Genomic DNA, 19,430 nt, shown 5'->3' with positions numbered 1-19,430 from the left:
TGCGTCCTGTATGGATGACCCTTTCTATAAACCAACCAGCTATGTAAAACCCACAACCACACATCTCTTTCCCCACCCTTCTTCTTATTTCCTTTTCCTGAAGGACACCATGGCAGCTAGCCAGTCCCTGCCTTCCCCATCTGTGTTTACTTAAAATTCAACCTGGACACACCACAAAAGCAGATAAAGACTGTCAGATGCAAACACACACACACACACACACACACACACACACACACACACACACACACACACACACACACACACACACACACACACACACACACACACACACACACACACACACACACACACACACACAGCGGCAGATCCAGAGAGGAACTTGGCGGTCGTTTATTTTTTACTATCTCTGAAGACTTTAATCTATAACAGGCCAGAACAGCTTGAAAGACCATTTTCCCCCAATTAGTCCAATGTGAGGCTTGCCAAAATGTCATATTCCAGCAGCCTATGACTGATGACAGAATAGAGTTTGATTCAGTAGAGCTGTCTTTTTTCCTTGGCTCCCTAATGAATGCATTTATTAATTGCCTGAGAAGCTTTGGGGTAGTCACCACAACCTCTTATGTTCAAAGCTTAGAGTTACAAGCTCCTGCAGTTTATACATGACCACATTCAGTTCGAAGAGGAACAGCTCAATTTTAGCTGCCTGTCAGTTATTTTCAATGCTGCTTTTCTTCACCATCCCAAAATGGATTGCACACCACTGGGTGAAAGCTAACTACATAAAACTCAAAACTTCGATACCTCAACCAAGAAAGCAATCAAAAGTCTTTCCACAAAGCTATTTTGCGGGCACGGCCCCCAAATCGAGGCTCGGGTGTTTGTGCTCTGCTCTCCCACAGCTGAACTTTTCTATTTAGACCTGTCAACAGTCTTGTTGTGCTCTGTGGTTTGTGGTCAAATGCCGTTTCCTAAATAGAAACCATCTATCAGAGGCTAAGTGGTGGTTGACAGATATCATTGTGGTCATGAGTGGGTGATGGCGGTGAAGGAGGAAGTGGTGAAACCACTGGAAAAACAATTCTATGGGCTGCATTTATTCTTGTGTAAGTAGCTAAGTGGGATGGAACGAGTTTGATGCATTTTAGGATAAATAGAATTAATTTGTATGTGAAAGGAGTGAGGATGCCTTCACACCGGAACCAGAAATACATTTCTGACAAATGTGTGCATGTTCAGTATCTAAGGGCGTCACTGGAAAGATACATTATAGCACACTTTCTACTGAATGCGGTGGTCACAATGCAAGGCAAGGGAATAAAACATTGATTTCTTTTCTCTGCACTATTATTGGTCATACAGCATATTACAAGGCAACATCCATGCATCATCTTGTAACGGCAGCATTTTGTAATGTGACCTTTGATGTCACTGCAGACTGTGTCCCAATGCATCATCATGTAATGATGTGTTGTTGTTGCATTTGGTTCTCCATCAGAGAGGCACAATAACACGAACATCTTACATCATATTGTAATCCAATGACAACACACTACAAAACACAGCCTCAAAAATTTAAGTAAGGTTGTGAGACTAGCTTCAAACAAGTAATATTTATTGTACAGCCGTTGCACTGTGTTGCATGACATGGCTGTAGGGTTGTCAGTCCACCACTTTGGTCCAGACTGAAATATCTTGACATTTTGTACATGTTAAAGGACTAGTATGTAGGTTTCCAACGAATCTAGCAGTGAGGTTGCAGATCGAACTGAATACTATCCCTACCTTCCACAAGTGTGTATGAAAAACTACAGTGGGTGTGATATAATAGATATAAAGGGCTCATTTGAAAGTAACAAAAAACAACTATTCCTTTATTTTCAGGTGATTATACCCTAATTAAAACATACATTTAAATGTTATATTCCATTTCTGTTCCACTAGATGCTACTAAATCTTACAAATTGCACCTTTAATGGTCCCCAGAGGATAAATCCTACAGATTATGGTGATTTCCTGACTCTTCATTTTGCTGCAACAGGGGGTTAAGGTTTCAATTTATCCAGTTTAATATCTGAATATCTTCAAGACGGATTAGCATAACATTTTGTACAACTGCACAAGGTTCCCAGACAATGTACCCTAATGACTTTTGCTCAAAGCCCTGCTACAGCCTCACAGAGCTGCTTGCATGGCTGTAGACTGTCTTGAAAAGTCACCAAGTGAAGCTGGCTCAACAGAAAGGCCACCTCCAACATTTGGATAAAGTTCATACTCATGTTGCCAGACTCACCACCTGACCACAGGTTGATGGACAGACTTGAAAGACTGCTATTACTTGAGATAGCCAGTCTTCTCCTGTCTGTAGATACACACATCTGTACACATCTAGTAATGTTAGTGTGTTGTAAATCTACAGGGATGTAGAGTGAGGGGGGTGGTGTGCTAGTTAAACAATCATAAAGTTAAAACATATCAATCTGTGCTTCTTTGTATCACTGAGTTTCCACTTGTGCTCCTTTGTGAGTGATCTCCTCAGCAGAAGCAACACTGCCTGAGAGTCTCCCTGCACCTCTAGTACAGAGGCTTCTCTGTTTGCATCACGGCTGCCCATAGCTGCAATAAGAACGGTGCATGGGAGGGGAGGGGTGACCGAGGCAAACCCCTGGATCAGGTTCCGGCCTCCTTGGCCCTGTGATACCAGACCTGGCTACTTTAGCCCCCTCCCACATCCTGCCCTGACAATGAGTAAAGCCAGGGAGAACCCTCCTCTGGTTTAATTGGTAGACAATGATTGCATTCTTCTCCTCTCTTCTGGCCTCTGTCAGGGGAAGAGGGGAGTCACACACAGCCTAATTGCCACCTTGCATGGGACAGGCTTAGACAAGCACGGGCCTGGCCCACAATGGATGTATTAACCTCTGTGCATGCAATGACAAAAGGCCCAAGTTACAGAGCCACAATGCTCTCTTTCTGTCTCGCTATCGAAGAACTGATGTTTCATTCATTAGGCTCAGGGAGACATTCAGGTGGACTGTGATAGATCTACCTGGGAAAGGTCGTTATCTAATGACTAAGCTCAGTTGTACGAGGTGGTGTAGTGTGTGTGGTCCCACTGAATGAAGGATATGTACTCTCAGTCATTTTCAGTGTAGTAAAAGAAAAAAAGAACAATCACCTTTATCTGTCTTGCCCAAAACAATTATCTCACTATACATTCAGAGAAAATCAGGAAATTAAAAAACACAAGGGCCATCAGCAAGATTTTATGTTGCACAGCAAGTTGTTGTCTAATTTGCCACAATAAATTGCTAAAACTATAACACAGACAGTGGATTCACCGAAGCACTTAGGTTACAGTTAGCCATTGAATAACCCTCTCAATTAAATGCAATGTTCCTGCTCATATAAGATAACCAAGCTGGGATATTTTGTGTAATTTCAGCAGATACTCCAGCAGATACTCATTTTAGTAGATGCATAAAGCATCCCTACCATAAGACGAGGTTTGGCCCTCTTTCCTTGCCTCATAAAAATGAAGGCTCATTTGGGATGTCTAGAATTCACCTCCTGGAGGAAAATGAATTTTCAGCATTCCAGACACAGAAACATTCCTAGCGGGAAGCTTAGGAATTCCCCCGTATAGTATTTTAGTCTATAATGATATGATAGGCTGAACAACATAACCACGCAAAGCAGTGACAAAGACAGGGTCAGAAACCACAACAAGCATGCACAATTGCAAAAATATGATACGATGTGGTGTAACATAGAGGAACATACATACTCTGGTCCACACCCACATGCACGGATACTAAAATGAATGCAAACTAAACACAGACACATCCCACACACACTATGTGTGATCATCCTTTCAGCCCTTGTACTGTATGTTTCTGAAACGTGTTTTGATAAAACCAAACCCAGGTACAAGATGCATATATTTGTTGCGAGATGGTGACCCATCATGTCCTCATCACTAGGTTACAAATACACACACACTCAAACCAGTGTTTACATATATATCACAGTTTTTAAGTTTGTGAGTGGAACATTATAACTTAAAAGAAAAATGGCAAAAACTGTTGAAAAATCCTAGCATGGTGGTTCATAGTATCATCTCCAGCAACTCAGATGGCCTGTAATCATATTATGATTAGGCTACTCACGGCTCTGCCACATTACACTGTGAGTGCATAAACACTTGTTAGACAGAGAGAGAAAATGCAGAGAATCTAAAAATACAGACTAGAGAGGCTCTGAATGGAGGCGAGGGACAAGCCAAGGATTAGTACCGCCTCAGCGAATCAAACAAACAAGTCCAGAAAGGAGCATTGGACGGAAGGTGGAGACGGAGAGAGGCGATGGACAGAGAGAGGGAGTAGGGGGAGGGATGGCAATGAAAAACGCCACTACCTCAGGAGTTGACCTAGTAAAACATTCATGAGAGATGTCTTTTGTGAAGAGCGGGGAGGGTGGGAGGGGAGTTTAAGCCTTGGGAGTCTAAAATAAGACAGTCCTCTGTGTTTTTCAGTGTCTGTGTTGCGAGTCTGTGTGAGTGCGCCTGTCAAAAAAAAAGAAAAAAAGAAAAGTTATTTGAGATTTGAGATGACATGCAGGCACGTTCAGCGCCAAATGCTACACCGCCAACCTCTCGAATCAAGAATAGACTGAGCCAGAGACGAGCCAGACAAGAGAGAGACAGAGAAAGGGTGGGGGACATAAAAAAATCGAACATCTTTCAAGCACACCCAACAAATGAAACAAAAATGAGTAGTAATTATGACAGATGCAAATCAAATAAAATGACTGCAGAATAGCCGAATGTGTAGCTGCATCCAAACACTCATTTTAATGAAAAGACAAAATTAGATAATAAAAACACATACATGATTGACTCTTCAATTGAACACTACACACTGAAATTCTATAGTAGACTTTACTAAGACTTCAGTAACATAGGCGTTTTAACTCAAATAGTGTGTGTGTGTGTGTGTGTGTGTGTGTGTGTGTGTGTGTGTGTGTGTGTGTGTGTGTGTGTGTGTGTGTGTGTGTGTGTGTGTGTGTGTGTACTGATAACCAGGCAGATGTGACAAACCACTGAATGCTGGTTACATGACGGCTACAGCATTGCACTAATTAACTGGCTCATCTCACAGCCTACAAAAGGTTAACACATTACAACGCCCACACACTGATTACACTGGACACACACACACACACACACACACACAGCCATGTAAATGCCTGGTTACCCAGCTATAAACACATCAAGTTCAAACACATGCAAACAACAGACTCTTTCCTAACCAACAGTGATGGAAGTAGTACTCAGACCCATTACTTAAGTAAAAGTACCAATACAGCAATGTAAAAATATTATATTACAGGTACCTTAAGTACATAATGTTTTAGAAGCAAAATGTACTCAAAGTATTAAGTAGTGGTTTGGTCCCTCTGACTGATATATTATTATACATTATATGAAATAATTTGATTATTAATATTGAAGCAGCATGTGTGTAAGCAGCTTGTTACTATTATAGCTGCTGGAGGTCGAGCTAGATTGAACTACAATTAGCTACTTTAGTCCAGTGGTTCCCAAAGTTGGGCCTCTCCAAAGAGTCACAAGATAAATCTGAGGGGTTGTGAGATGATTAATGGGAGAGGAAAGAAGAAAAAGCAAAGTCCCGATACAGAAATATGTTTTCAGTTTTTGGACTTTTTCTCTAATCTGTGATTTTTGGTGAAATATTGGATAATTTAAACATTTATTGAAATGAAACCATGTGAGAAGTTTAGAGGGAAAAACTACTATTTGGTAGAGCTGTTAACAACTCATAGACATCTGAAATGTGACCCTGAGAACATGCTGCTTTTGGTGAGACGTCAAAAGCCAAAAAGGCTGGAAACCACTGGTTTCATTGGCTTTTTTAAGCACAAGTGTACCTATTACTTTCCACCACTGCCAAGCAACATTGCAGTGTAAAGCTGTGAAACTGAGAATTTCATTAAGGGGGTTGTTTTAACAGGAAAGACATAAATCAGGAGAATAAATTAATGCAAAAGATGAACAGAGAAAACTTAAATGCATAGAAGAAAACCACACTGAGACAGTTGAAATTGGACTACACAATCTTTGTAGTGATAAAGGAGAAGGAGGAGAGATGTTAGGAGAGGGTGAAAGAGAAGCATGGATGCTGTGTAAGATGAGCAATCCTCAGCCATATTAGAGCAGCTTAAAAACCAAATGAATCCTAAAGACCTGCAGAGGGAGTCAGTAATGCCCAGAGCCTAAAGAAGAGTTGTTGTGCCTGGCCATCTTCAGCTGCCTGGCTGCAAGTATGAAGCTGCATGAGAAACAGATGTTGTGAACGCTTGAAACAGGAACACTGTGTGTGTGTGTGTGTGTGTGTGTGTGTGTGTGTGTGTGTGTGAGAGAGAGAGAGAGAGAGAGAGAGGGAGAGAGGCGAAAAAGTGTGTAAGATATCAGTCTGTTGGGTAAGATATTTTAAATTAAATTTATCTGAGTACTACTATACACAACCAGGGTTTTCCACAGCACTTAGCTATAGACGGCACCTAAGCAACACACGCTTGCCGCCTTAACTTACGTCTTCAAAAAAAAAAAAAAGGCTAACCGGCTCAGAGTATATGAACGGCTCCAAACAGGTGATATTAATGGCACAATGTGTAAAATGCTGCGGTGCTGCACGTTTTATCAGCTGATGTTACAAAACATCAATTTTAAGTCACTCAGATTTTCTCATTCAACAGACCTGAAGAGAGAGAGTGATGCATTCAACAAAAACATGAATGCCCCCCCCCCCCCACGCAAGTATGGTTAAGATTAGTGAAAGATTGTGGTTTGACAAACCTCGATCAGTCTCCTGCATGAAAGTCAGACATGATACACCCACATTCACCACCACTACTTCCACAAAGTTCTGCCTCACTACATGAAGAGCACACTACGACTGAATATTGGGTGGTAGATTTAAGTCTGGAGGTGACAAATCATCCAATATGGGTGAAACTCCTGAGGCTACTGGGCTGCTCTAGCATAAATTAGCAAGATCAACACTTTAGCCTTAATTGATCATGTCTGATATTAAATAAACAGCAGGTTGTGACGTGATTTACATTACCAGATGCATGCCATAGTTTAGTTAGCAGTGACTTTCACCTCTCTCTTCATTAAGTGATGCATTCTGAAATTGTTCAGTTTCAAAAGCTGGTCAGAGCTTACTCTGTAAACCAAAATAATGAGGTTGAGTAATTGAGCTCTATTACCTTTTTAAAGGGCACTAACTGTGCACTCATTGCAAGCATTAATATTGCAAAAAAGCTGCATAAATTGCAAAATAAAGGGATGAAATGTTGTACAAAATAGTCATGTGTAACCTGGATTTCAGTGCACCCAACAGTCAGTTGGTTTTGTAGTGAAATGTTGCACAACACTGTGAGGCAACATTTTACTGTCAACATCCATCAAATACACCACAGTCAGATTTCTTTTTCACTGCTTCATGCATCTGACATTATATTCCATTTATATCCCTCTTTCTGTTTTTTGCTCTCCCTACACACAAACATATACAAGGCAAACAAAAGCATAGACAAATGCTTGAGATACGGACACTGAGGTGTAAACACACAAAGAGAATCAAAAAACACTTATGAAATGAACAGACACTTAAGAGAACATGTGTGTACACACTGATACAAAAGACACACACAGACACACACACACGCACGCACGCACACACACGCACACACTTACTACAGTTCAAATTTTCAAATTCATCCTCTTTCCCATCCCTGCCCACTTGTGAACAAACAACACCTGGTCTGAACAAATTGTCATTGATTTCAATGGCCAGCTCAGACAGATTGCTTGGCATCCTGAACAGTTCTCACCCTTGGCAGGTGATTGGTCCTATGTGTATCTATGTGACCTGAATGGACTCAATGGGACGACTTAGAGGCCTCTCTGATGCCAGGACAGCATAACAGGGGCTGCTGAAAACCTGAGGAGTCTCTCCTCCTCTGCCAAGCACCGTTCAACCAGAAAAGCTGATGAAGCTACAAAGTTGCACTGCCAAAGTTTACATAACCTATCAGCATGTGAAAAGAAAGATGTGTCAACTCAGCTGAAGCTTTTTATTATAAGTAAGATTTGACATTTCATCACATTTTAAGTGGCTTTATGTGCTTCAAGGCTTTTTGACTTGTAGAAATCACAGTAGAAATCATCAGGGAAGTGTTAAATGGTGAGTGTCGGGGCGGAATAAGATAGTTTTCTATTGTGTGTGTAGGCAGAGCGTGGGCTTGCAGTCATCACCTTCTGTGTAATATACCCACAGCTCTGAGCAGCTACAGCTGTGGCTTGGCTTGCTGCTCACATATATTCCAACACCAGCCCTGGGTGATGGAGGGTGCTTGAACTTCATAACCCCCACAGCATCCTTTTCTCTGCAACCTGTGTGTGCATATGTACAGTATATGAATGTGTGTGCACCACAGCTGTGCGAACAGCTGTCTGTAGTAACATGCTTCATCTGTGTCTTTATACACACACACACACACACACACACACACACACACACACACACACACACACCCTAAGATGAGCTCAGATGGTGCCTCTCAAAAGTGTGTCCAACTCATGAGACCCAGCGGCATTCTTTCGGCCCTCGTGGGAGATCTTTGGGGAAATGCTGTTTAACAAATAACAACCAAAGAAGACGAAAGAAAAAAATCCCATCTCAACAACATCTTTTCCCTTCCAGCCCTTATAGTAAAAAAGACATCAGATAAGCCATTGTGAAGATTTCAGGAGGGGATTGTATGTGTGTCTGTGTAATGTATGCATATATTTACTTGCTTATAGTGGTTAATTTACATGAAATGAGACGTTCAGGTTGTTAACAATGGCAGTTGTTTGAATCATCTGAAGCTCAATGTGATTCGGCTTTCCTTACACAATGTGAGGCCATTATTCTTGTACTCTTTGGATTTCACTGGGCTTCTATTCACGATTGTCGCTGACAGAGAGCTTGTGTGACAGACAGGGACAAAGCCATCTGTGGACTTTTATTGTCATTTGGTCCATAGATGCTTGTTATTAGAGTCATGAGTCTTTACAGTTGTGATCATAAAAGTCTTTATGATTGAAGAAGATTAAATGCCAGTGCTTGTATATATTAGAAATTTGTACACGGTGAACTCTCTGGTGTCAAACTCAACATAAAAACCATAATCCATTAAAGACTCTTTATGAATGGCTGCATTTCCTCCTGCCCTTTATATGAGTGCATGTAAATCAATAATAAAATCATAAGTTTTTCATGATCAGATCAATAACCAGAGCAGGAAGAGGCTTTCTCCAGGGACAGATGGTTTTAATCCTAATACTATATACTCACTACTGAGAGAGGATCCATCGAGAATGTCAGTCAAAACCCAACTGGGGCACAATAGATACAATGAGCCCTCAAATGGACTTGTAGTTATGAAACAGCCTGTAGATAATACAAATGAAGCAACCTCTTGGGTATTGCAGGCAGAACGACCAAACCCACTGGCTTTACAAGCGCTAAGAGGCCAGGCTTGTCAAAACCGATTGGGTTCGTCCAGATGAGATACAAGAGGAGGACATATCCTGATTCCCCCACGGTGAATAAACATGGCACGATTGCTAAAGGACGGGAATGCATGTCCTATATATATGTTTTAGCAGACGTGTTTACATGTAATGAACTCTCGGTGCTGATATAACAGCTCACGGGATAGGACTGGAACACGTGCACAACAAACAGGGGCAATCAAACTCATTCCTGTTATTCTTGCAATGTATGAACCATTTTTGAACCATGAAGCTATCAACAAAATCAAAGCAAGGGGGTTGGAAACAGTCTTGTCAAACAGTGTGTGATGGAGAAATTAATTATTTCTTTGCATAAATAAGACTTCTTACACTTCCTCCCTCAATCTCTCAACCCTCCATCTGACAAATCCAATTAGCATGACATGAACATTATGGTTCTGTGTACACACCACAACCAAGATCTTGGCAGGGAGTGGGTAGGATGGGCACTGGGGACATGAGCCATACAGACATGGAGGCCTGGCATGGAGGGTCTCCACTCGGCTTGCAGCCTGGTTCCAGCTGGAAGACCCAGTTCCTTGACAGGTTGGCAGTGCTAACTGCTCCCCTGCCCTCTGGACTATCGCTGTTCCTCATCTGTCTTCCAATATCAGCAGTCTCTCTTTTCTCATGCCACATTTTGAGCCCCCTACTTTCCCTTCAATCCTTCTTTCTCAAAGCCATCTGATATTCCTGTCTTTAGTTCAAATTGAATCTATTTCATAGTAATTTCGATTTTCCAACTTCACTGCAAGATTTCTCTATTTTTCACTCTCACGTAGTCATGACTCATGACATAATGATTGGTGGTATACCTGTAGTTTTGCATACCTAGACGAACCTCCCAAAGATAATTTACAATACCTACAAGTTAAGAACTACAGTTGCAGTTTGTCAGATTCTTGGAAGGCAATGGATCACAAACACTGAGACATTTTTGTGGGGGAAACATTCTACTGTAATCTAAAGCTCTTAACCAAATTGCAGTTTGAAAAACTAAACAAGCATTTTCTACCTCTTTGTAGGCGCACACCAAATACAATCATAGAGTTAGTCAGACAGATGAAAACAAGCGCCAAACTTTTCTTTCCCAGAGCTGCACAGAGAAAACATAGTGTGGAGGTGTCTGGCAAGCTGTCAGCTTGTGCAGTCTCCTGGCCCATGCCAGTGTACAGATTTGCATTTGGCTCAAAGGAGGCCTGAAACATCAAAGCCTCTTTGAAGCACCACTTGATGCTGCACAGTGGGACAGGTGAAGAAAAACAATACAACACAGAAATGCTCTGAACTACTGTACCCAGAATGCACCACCCTTCCTAAAATAAAAGTGGGACACATCAAATGCCATTATAGAGGCAGCAACACTTCATGATGTGCTTCAACAAAAGTAGCACAGAGGTTATTTTTCTACATTATTTGTCTGATATTTTTGTATTTCCGCTCTGAGGACTTTTGTATAGCATCTGTAAACACTGAGACAGATGATTGTGACAGTCAAAGGAAAGGAGTTTCAATAAAATATGACAGGCTAAATAAAGAGCTGCGGGAATCTGTAGCATATAATTCAGAAGCTGATGTGCAATTACTGTCAAAACGGTTTCTGACAGCAGCTGAGAAAGACTGCTTTACTTATATCTGCTTGAAGAAATCAGACTTTTACATTTTCAAGTTTACTGGAGAGTGCCACATATTATACAATCTATGCTGGGTTTACGCCATAATTTAAGTTTTAAAAATGAAAGTCAGAGCTCATAGTTTATAGAGTCTCATAACTCCGAATTTGAGACTAATCTTTGGATCATCTGAATGTAAAACTGAAAAATGTGGCATACTGTTCTCTCACTGAAATTGTGCACTGTCACTGAAAAGTTCTGAGATTGCACATATACTGTACATGTGAATGATGGAATTTATGAATGTGTTAATGGATTGTACTTATTTTGTCATGCAGATCTTTCACACACACAACCTTATTCCCAATGGAGTCACTTTCAATATTGTTGTATCTGACAAAGCAGAATCTAGCCTACTGTACATGTCTAGAACAATACATGACTGTGGTACCAGCCCAAGACTACACACTCACACATATCAATAATACATGCATGCACACATATTGTCCAATTGTCCATGTTGCCTTAAAACAGCCGCTGAATGTCTAGTTAAGTCTAATCTCAATTCAAATGTATCCACACAAACACAGGATAATCTATGGTGACTGTGCCTGCTGGGTGCTGCTACTGGCTTGGAAGGTTTGCATGTATGAAAGTGGCAGTTGATGCTCAGATTGCCATAGTTTGGACTGCATTCTCTGAGGCTCATTTTGTAAACAATACTCTATATTTTAGCAAAATTCAGCCACTGACTGACCTTGAAATGAAATGCTGAGTTAGGACACAGAAAAATGACTTTTTCCAATCATGTCCAACTCTGAACTACCACTGCTTCTGCTTTTTGTATATATATATTATACAAAGCGCCATTACACTCATGCTAGGTGAATAAAACTTTGGAACTTTGCAGCCTCTCCATAAATCAAACACTGACAGTGAAAAGATATTCAGTTGCAATACTTCATCATTCATTTTAAAGCTGATGTAAGACTCACAAGCCTGAACTCTTTATACTCCCACTAATGTGACTATGGCTGCCATGGTAGGAAAAAAATCAACACAAACTACACCTGTGCCTCTATCAACACCAGACACTTCCCAAAGAATCACTCACCACTGCTGCATGTATAGAAATGCAAACAAACATCCTCCTGTCTGTCTCTACCTTCTCTCCTCTCTCTCTCCCAGAATCTAATATTTTTCCACTGAGGCTTTCATGTAAAAAAAAAACTGCATTTCATAGCAATCAAACCAGGCTCCTGAGCAATTACTTTTGATTGCAGCCCAGTTGGCCTGGACGCTGTTTATCCATGTTGGCATGGGAATTCGTCAGGCAAAACTCAGACAGCTGAGAGGGTGGGTATTTCTTTTTCATGTGCAATGCGCCTTTGCCAGCATATATGCCTCCCCAAAGACATCTTCACGATGGCTCAATGCTCATTTTAATTAACACATAAGCCTGTTGATGTTAATTAAAAAGCAGACAGACGATTCCTCATCAGAAAAAGATCACATAGAGGGGAGAGCTGTGTATCTGAACGCACTGAGAGATGCAGTGGCAGTGCTTGGCACTAATTCAGATGAGATTTCCTGTAGCCCTCTTGAAATATATGCATTACAAGTGGGCGCATCAAACCAAGTGTATCAAACAGATTTTTGATGTTAGTTATTTTAGGGGGGAATGCAAATTTGCTGAAATCTGAGGAATGTGTTTATAGCTGAAAAACCCCTATTAACAAGGGTACTCCAACAATGGTAACATCTGAAATACCAAGACATTGTGGTGTAGACTAAAATATAAATGTGTTATAATGCAGTCAGTTCTGGTGCCACTTACTTCATGGGCTTGAACAGCGCTTGTCCATAGTTCTGGAAAGTCATGATCAACTTCAGCTGGGTGCCTCCTGATTTCATGGCTGGGAGAAAAACAAGTGAGATGTTAGGTCACCATCTAAACTGACTGAAGCATGAACACACAAACACACAAACACACAAACACACATACACACAGAGATTAACATAAACACACGCAAATACAAGCGCACGTATGCACAGCTGTTTCATTATTTGCCGATTTGGAAAACACAATTTTGCATGAATGCATAACAGAGCAATCACATCTGCTGACCAGTTTGCTAGTCACTATACAATCAAACTGCAATTGTGGTAGTTAAGATCTGGGGTGTAAGTAAGAGCAAGAAGTAGCATGAAAAGCATCTGCTAACACCTGTGTCTAGTTCTGGTTTGATGGGGAGCTAAACATGGTAATGGACAGAGTGACTGGGAGTTCTTGCAGCAAACATGGTCTTTAGGAGGATCCATGATGCTTTGAGAAAGATGAGTGAGTGTAGTATTTTAGTATGTAGCATCCACAGTGCACAGTCTACCTAAATACCACTTCCCTCTCACTCCAACAATCCGACCTTGTGTACCCAGGAAGAGGAGCCAGGGCACATGTCTCTCTGACTATCAGTCATGATGTCTCCCTGAGGCTGATGGAGACTCACTGTGAGCTCTCTGCCTGCCTCTGTCTCAAACAAAGGGACCGCCAGCCCTGTATAAATGCCTTGTGTTTCTGTCATAATGGACAGGCTTTCGGGGGATTTGCCCATTTATTACAGAGCATTAACTTGAGCATATTACACAACACCGTGCTTCTGCCTAACCCCAATATCAACATAAGCCCCCTGTAGTGGACCCACTTACTGGCTGGCTTGCTGGCTGAGTAGCTGGTTGCACACTACCCCCTGCGCAGAGCTGTCTTTTCTATTTATTTACTCTTTTTCTGTCAGAGCATGCTCAGTTTGTTCACCTGCTTTTTCCTCTTTTTTGTTTGTATATACCATCTCTTTTAGTTCATACTTGCAGGCTTTTGACGGCTAAATGTGTGTTTCTTGTTATTGTGAAGCGACCTTGGGTTTCATGAAAGGCGCTATACAAAATAAAGTTATTATTATTATTATTATTGTTATTATTATACTCTCTCTGTCTCCATTTGTCTTACTCACTTGCTGGCAAGTCTTCTCATTTATGTTGACACGTTTTCAAACACTATTGGATTTTACATGCACTGTTATATGAAGTGCAATCTACTGTATGCAGCATCAGGCCAATGCCTTTTCTTCACCACAGAGGATGGACATTGAAAGCCAAAGAATACACTGAGAGCATTGCGCCTACACATGTGCCAGATTTGCTGAAGCCAGGTCAAGTGGATAGTGCCCCCAGAGTAATCTTTAAACTTGGTACAGCTATACCGCATGCTTAAAACCTTTAAGAGATTGCAAATGACTGAACTATGTTTTAATGCTGTGACCTTGAACCCATAAGCCACAATCCTTGAGGAACTGGCCTCAATTCACTGCTCTGTGCTGTTTGCTTTTAAAATTTTGTTTCTAATCGAAAACTACAAAAGCTAATCCCCCTGTGAAAAACCCCTGCAAAGCTCAGCTGATTGTTTCTCTGGATTGTATCTTGTGCTGACATGCAATCAAACATGACTTGCACAACACTGAACTTCAACAAGACATTCTTTTGATTCTCCTTTAGGCTGTCTGTCTCAGTATGAGTGAGTAAATGTATGTGTTTCTGTTGATCTAACTGTATATCTCTTGCTCTGTTTCACCGAGCTGTCACATATTAATCATATGTCCCCCGTTTTCTTTTCTACACCTTCACATTCTCTGGTCTTTGAGAAAACTCCCGGCCTCACCCGCCACCATCAGGTCCTCCTTCCACACAGTGATGATAAATCCATCCTGCTCTCACCTGTGCCACCTCACGATACAGTGCATATGATTTATGAGTCCCGCTGAAGACTGAACAAAAGGCCACAGCCTGCCCCGACACAGAGACAGACACACAAGGGAGGCAGCCAGCGAGGGAAGTAATATTGCGGAGAAAATGCTGAACAGGGAAACTTTCTAATGTCTGTGTTTTGTAATTTTAGTGAGACAGATAAGTGCTAAGTGTGCGCGCCAATTAGGGGGCACAAAAGCTCCATGCTTCCAGGCACACACAAAGCCTGCACTGCAATTTCTTTTCTGCAGACAGACTGTGTTTTTATCGTGTCTGGGTACAGATTGATGGTTTATACATTATAAAGAGAGGGATACAAAACAGAACATGCACAGTCTGATATGTGTGGCATGAATGATTGTGGGCAGTGTGGGAACGATGAAGGGATTAACAACAATGAGACAGTGGAAAAAGCTTCAGAAAGTCTTTTTGGAATCACTGACGCACAGAAACATAGATAAGATACCCAACATGCATCAGTGGAGGAGAACAGTAGACTATAGCAAAAATGCTAATCCTAACTATATTAGTTATTTTGTGGTCATTATTATTAATTACAGTTCTTTGTCTCACTTTTTTCCACACAATCTCTTTCACAATGGAGCTTTAGTCAATGACACCAATATTACGAGCAGTTAATTTTCATTACACACTAGTATCTTAAAATCTTTTCACTTTTATTGCCTTTTTTTAGTGAGGAATATCTCAAAGCAGCAGCTACAGTATAGTCTCTCTCATATCTAATGTCTCACTCTAACTGTAGCAAACAAAACTCACATACTTTTGCAAAGAATTTGCACATATTAATCATCCTGTAAAAGCAATGCACCTCAAAATGACAATGTTTAGACATTCATACTATAGAAGGAAGGGTTTTTCTGATGATAAGGTAAGGTAGCCAGGTTTTTCAGGTCTTTCTTTTCTAAAATTAATCTCATTCTCCACCCTTACTTGTATTTGTGAGAACACAGTGCATGTTCTCTTTTAAGCTGTGATTGGACAGATGAAATGCAATTGCTGAATTGAACTTTAAATATAAAACATTTAAATAATGCTGAATGAAATCATAATTTTACAGAAACAAAATCTTCACAACACAGTGATTAGTGAAGTCATTTTGGAGCCGTACCACTTAATTAACAAATATGCTAGTCTCAACACACATGCCACATGCTCTCTCACACACTGACACACACAGACACACACGCACACGCACACACACACACGCACACACACACACACACACACACACACACACACACACACACACACACACACACACACACAAAACAAACATAGATTGTTAGGATCTATATCAACCTCCCAAGAGAAAGGGCAGCTGAACACAGACTTATGAACTTGCACACTCAAGCAGAATTGCAGATAAAGGGCCAGATGTGTATGATTGTGACTTCTCTTTTGGTCTCTCCCACACACATGCACACACAGAGTCATATTGTATGTAGAAGAACACCTGTATTGTGATTCATTGTACATTCAGACAAGTCATTTGCACAAACCTCATTACCTTGGATGTCTTAAAGTTGAAACTATTAAAATAGCCCAGGATTTTTTTTCTCTCTTTTTTTCCGTTAAGGTGGAAGAGCCCCTGAAGCTGCAGCTAAGCCAGCAGATGCAAGTTATGTTAGTACATATTTATTAAAAAACTTTACAGGCTATACAGCCTGTTCATGCCGCAGTAACGAATTGACATTACTGCTGAGCTGTAGCATAAATAGAGCTGAACAACAGGCCAATTAACATAAGACAAATTATTAATATTAGCACAATACTTCAACTCTGCCTAAAAGCACACACATTCAACATATAACAATAACCTCTATGCTTCACACTCACACCTTGGTAGCACAGCTCTCCCTGACAGACTCACCCACACTGGTGATCCTCTGTGTGACCAGGTCCTTCAGTAGGGCATCAAGCACAGGATTGTGTCTGGAGTACAGCTCGTAGCGGTTGATCCCGATGTGGAAACGTAACCAGTTGGGATAAGACTCCGCCGTCACCTCTGCTGTTGGAGGGAACTCTTCCTCCTCTTCGTTCCCATCCTCGTTGTGCCTGAAAAGCAAGGAGAGGAGAGGAGACTTAACAAGACGTTGTGGTGCAAGTAGATTATTTTTAGTCTGTGTAGCAGATGGTTAGTTGTTGCAGGGTATGAAACTCGCTTAATATAGTCCAGCTGTATCAGACTAATTGATGCTGAAGGAATTGGAACAAAACACTCTACCTAAATAGATTTGTTAATATTATGAATACACAGTTATTGTAATGCAGCTCCACTGACTGAAGATAATCAAAGGATATTAATAAAAATCCTGAAGGATGATGAATCAGAAGTTCCCTGCCCAAACACAGAAGATGGAAGAAGATGGCATGACAATGAGAGATGGATGGATGCAGCAGATAGATAAGTGGACATTGCTATCAGGGCAGAGGAGAAGTGGATATATGACCTGTCTGCTATTAAACACATGATAGAGAGATAGAGAGATAGATAGATAGATAGATAGATAGATAGAAGATAGACAGAGTAGCAAATATGTAGCCTGTTATCACCAACTTTTTGTCACTTACGTGCATCCCCTCATCCTTGTATCATCAGTCAAATACTGTATGTTTAAAGCAGTCTGACTGTTCATGGTCCCACTTGTAACCCTTCAAGTTAAACAGATTCCCTTCCCATCAGCTTACCATCCTTGGTTCCCTGTTGCTTTGGGATAAAACCTGATGTCAGTGTTGACGTTAAATAAAGTGTCAGCGTCCGTGAGAGGAGGAAGATCAGTCTTGTATAAGGGATGTTCAAACAGAGCAGACAGTCGGGAGACACCGTGGGCAGGGACAGTTCTACCCCCGCTCGCGTCTCCAATGAGCGGCTTGTGGTCGTCCGCCTTCCCCGGTCTCATCCGCTTGATGGACTCCACTCTGTCCCCGGCCGCTGTGATCTTTTCCAGGGAATGTGATGTGAGGTTGGAGCTCGGCTCATTGCTGAAATCCTGCAGGATTCTCAGTGTGTGCTTGTTAGGCCAGCCCGCTTCAGCCGCCGCCGACCTGGCACGCTGCTTCCCCCAGCCCTGCGCCTCGCTGCCCGGGTGGTGAGCGCACTGGCAGCCGCCGTCTCCGCTGTCCGCTCCAGCCGCCCTCTTCTCCAGTTTTGGTAACAAGTCTATCATGATGTGCATGGTGCAGGCTACCAAAAACACCATGAGTATCAACACTCTGAATTTACGAAACAATATCATCTTTATCATGTTTTTTTTCTTTACACAGAGGAAGCTTTAAGCGCAGCGCACCTTACTGCACCGACATTGATGTCCAACAATGTTATGCGATGACAAAGCAGCGACGTTAAGATTTTCTATGATCATTGCACACATAATGCGTGTGAGCCTATGTTAATAACTCCATGATGTGCTCAGTCTTCTTTATTATCTTTATAATAGTCCCAATTCTTCATTCCCAGACAGGTGGACAGACCGATGCATTGTGAGCACTGGATACTTCACTGGCAGCGGCTCAAAAAGTGCTCTTCATTCATTGCGTTTTTGAATAGGATACAGTGTCAGGAGGACGGACCACTACATAAATCGTTAAGAGGTAACAGGAAGGAGGGGAGTCCTGTTATAAGCACAGATATTCTTCCTTCCTTGTTATGCTGCCAGCACGGAGTTAAGATGTCAAATGTGTCATAACTGTCTTCTTGGGGAAAAAAGTGACGAGAGATTGATATAGTCCACAAAAACACAGCCTTTGAAATATTTAGGATATATTAATAATCAAAAACGAAAAACAAAATCCCATGAAAATAACAGGTGATCCGCTGCAAGATGCTTGGATGCTGTCCCGCTTCTTGACAGGAGCTGCTGCTTTTCTGCGAGCCTCGTTGAAGTCGAATCCGAGACTGGCTGGCAGGTGCAGGGATCCCGGTTGTCATTTGTCCTCTTAACACCGCCTTGTCTTCCTTCCAAGTGTTCATCCAGGGTGGGTGTGTTAAATATTATGATCGAAGCCCTCTGAGCCCAGCCTCGTTGGCGTCATGAGGAAGAGATTGGCTGTGTCTCTACATACAAGCAGCACTGGAATGATATGAAAGGCGAGATTCAGTGAAGAAGATTTTAGGCTGCAACTCCCCTGTACGCAGCCAGAGGGCGTTGGCACAACCCAGAAATACTAAATTACCCATTTAGATTATCTGAAGGACAATGTAGTAAATGTACACTGTACGCCATTCCTTTAAGGTGCACAATAAACCACTGGTTCTTTACTGAGGACAAGCCAAGGGGTCACCAGCAAAATGAAGATGCTTAAAATTCATGGGGTAAGCAGAGTAACTCATCACAGTTATTCTCTAGTACAGAGAGATGGTTATGTTAGAATCAAACACACAACAC

At 41.6% G+C, this 19,430-nt stretch overlaps 1 protein-coding gene across 1 annotated transcript in view; it reads right to left on the bottom strand.

Moving 5' to 3' along the window:
* fam20ca (FAM20C golgi associated secretory pathway kinase a) overlaps positions 1 to 18,386 on the bottom strand; it is a 33,558-nt gene extending 15,172 nt beyond the window's left edge. The window contains exons 1-3 of the mRNA XM_053338107.1: positions 17,734 to 18,386; positions 16,916 to 17,100; positions 13,064 to 13,142 (exon numbers count right to left, since the gene is read on the bottom strand). Of these exons, the coding sequence (XP_053194082.1) occupies positions 13,064 to 13,142; positions 16,916 to 17,100; positions 17,734 to 18,290 (821 nt within the window). The 5' untranslated portion in view covers positions 18,291 to 18,386. The remainder of the gene's footprint in view (positions 1 to 13,063; positions 13,143 to 16,915; positions 17,101 to 17,733) is intronic.
* Positions 18,387 to 19,430: the final 1,044 nt, after the last annotated feature.

This window comes from Scomber japonicus, chromosome 18, assembly GCF_027409825.1.
Source record: "Scomber japonicus isolate fScoJap1 chromosome 18, fScoJap1.pri, whole genome shotgun sequence".
Lineage (NCBI taxonomy): Eukaryota > Metazoa > Chordata > Actinopteri > Scombriformes > Scombridae > Scomber > Scomber japonicus.
The sequence above is the reverse complement of the archived record's forward strand: the minus strand, read 5'-3'. Positions and strand labels throughout refer to the sequence as shown.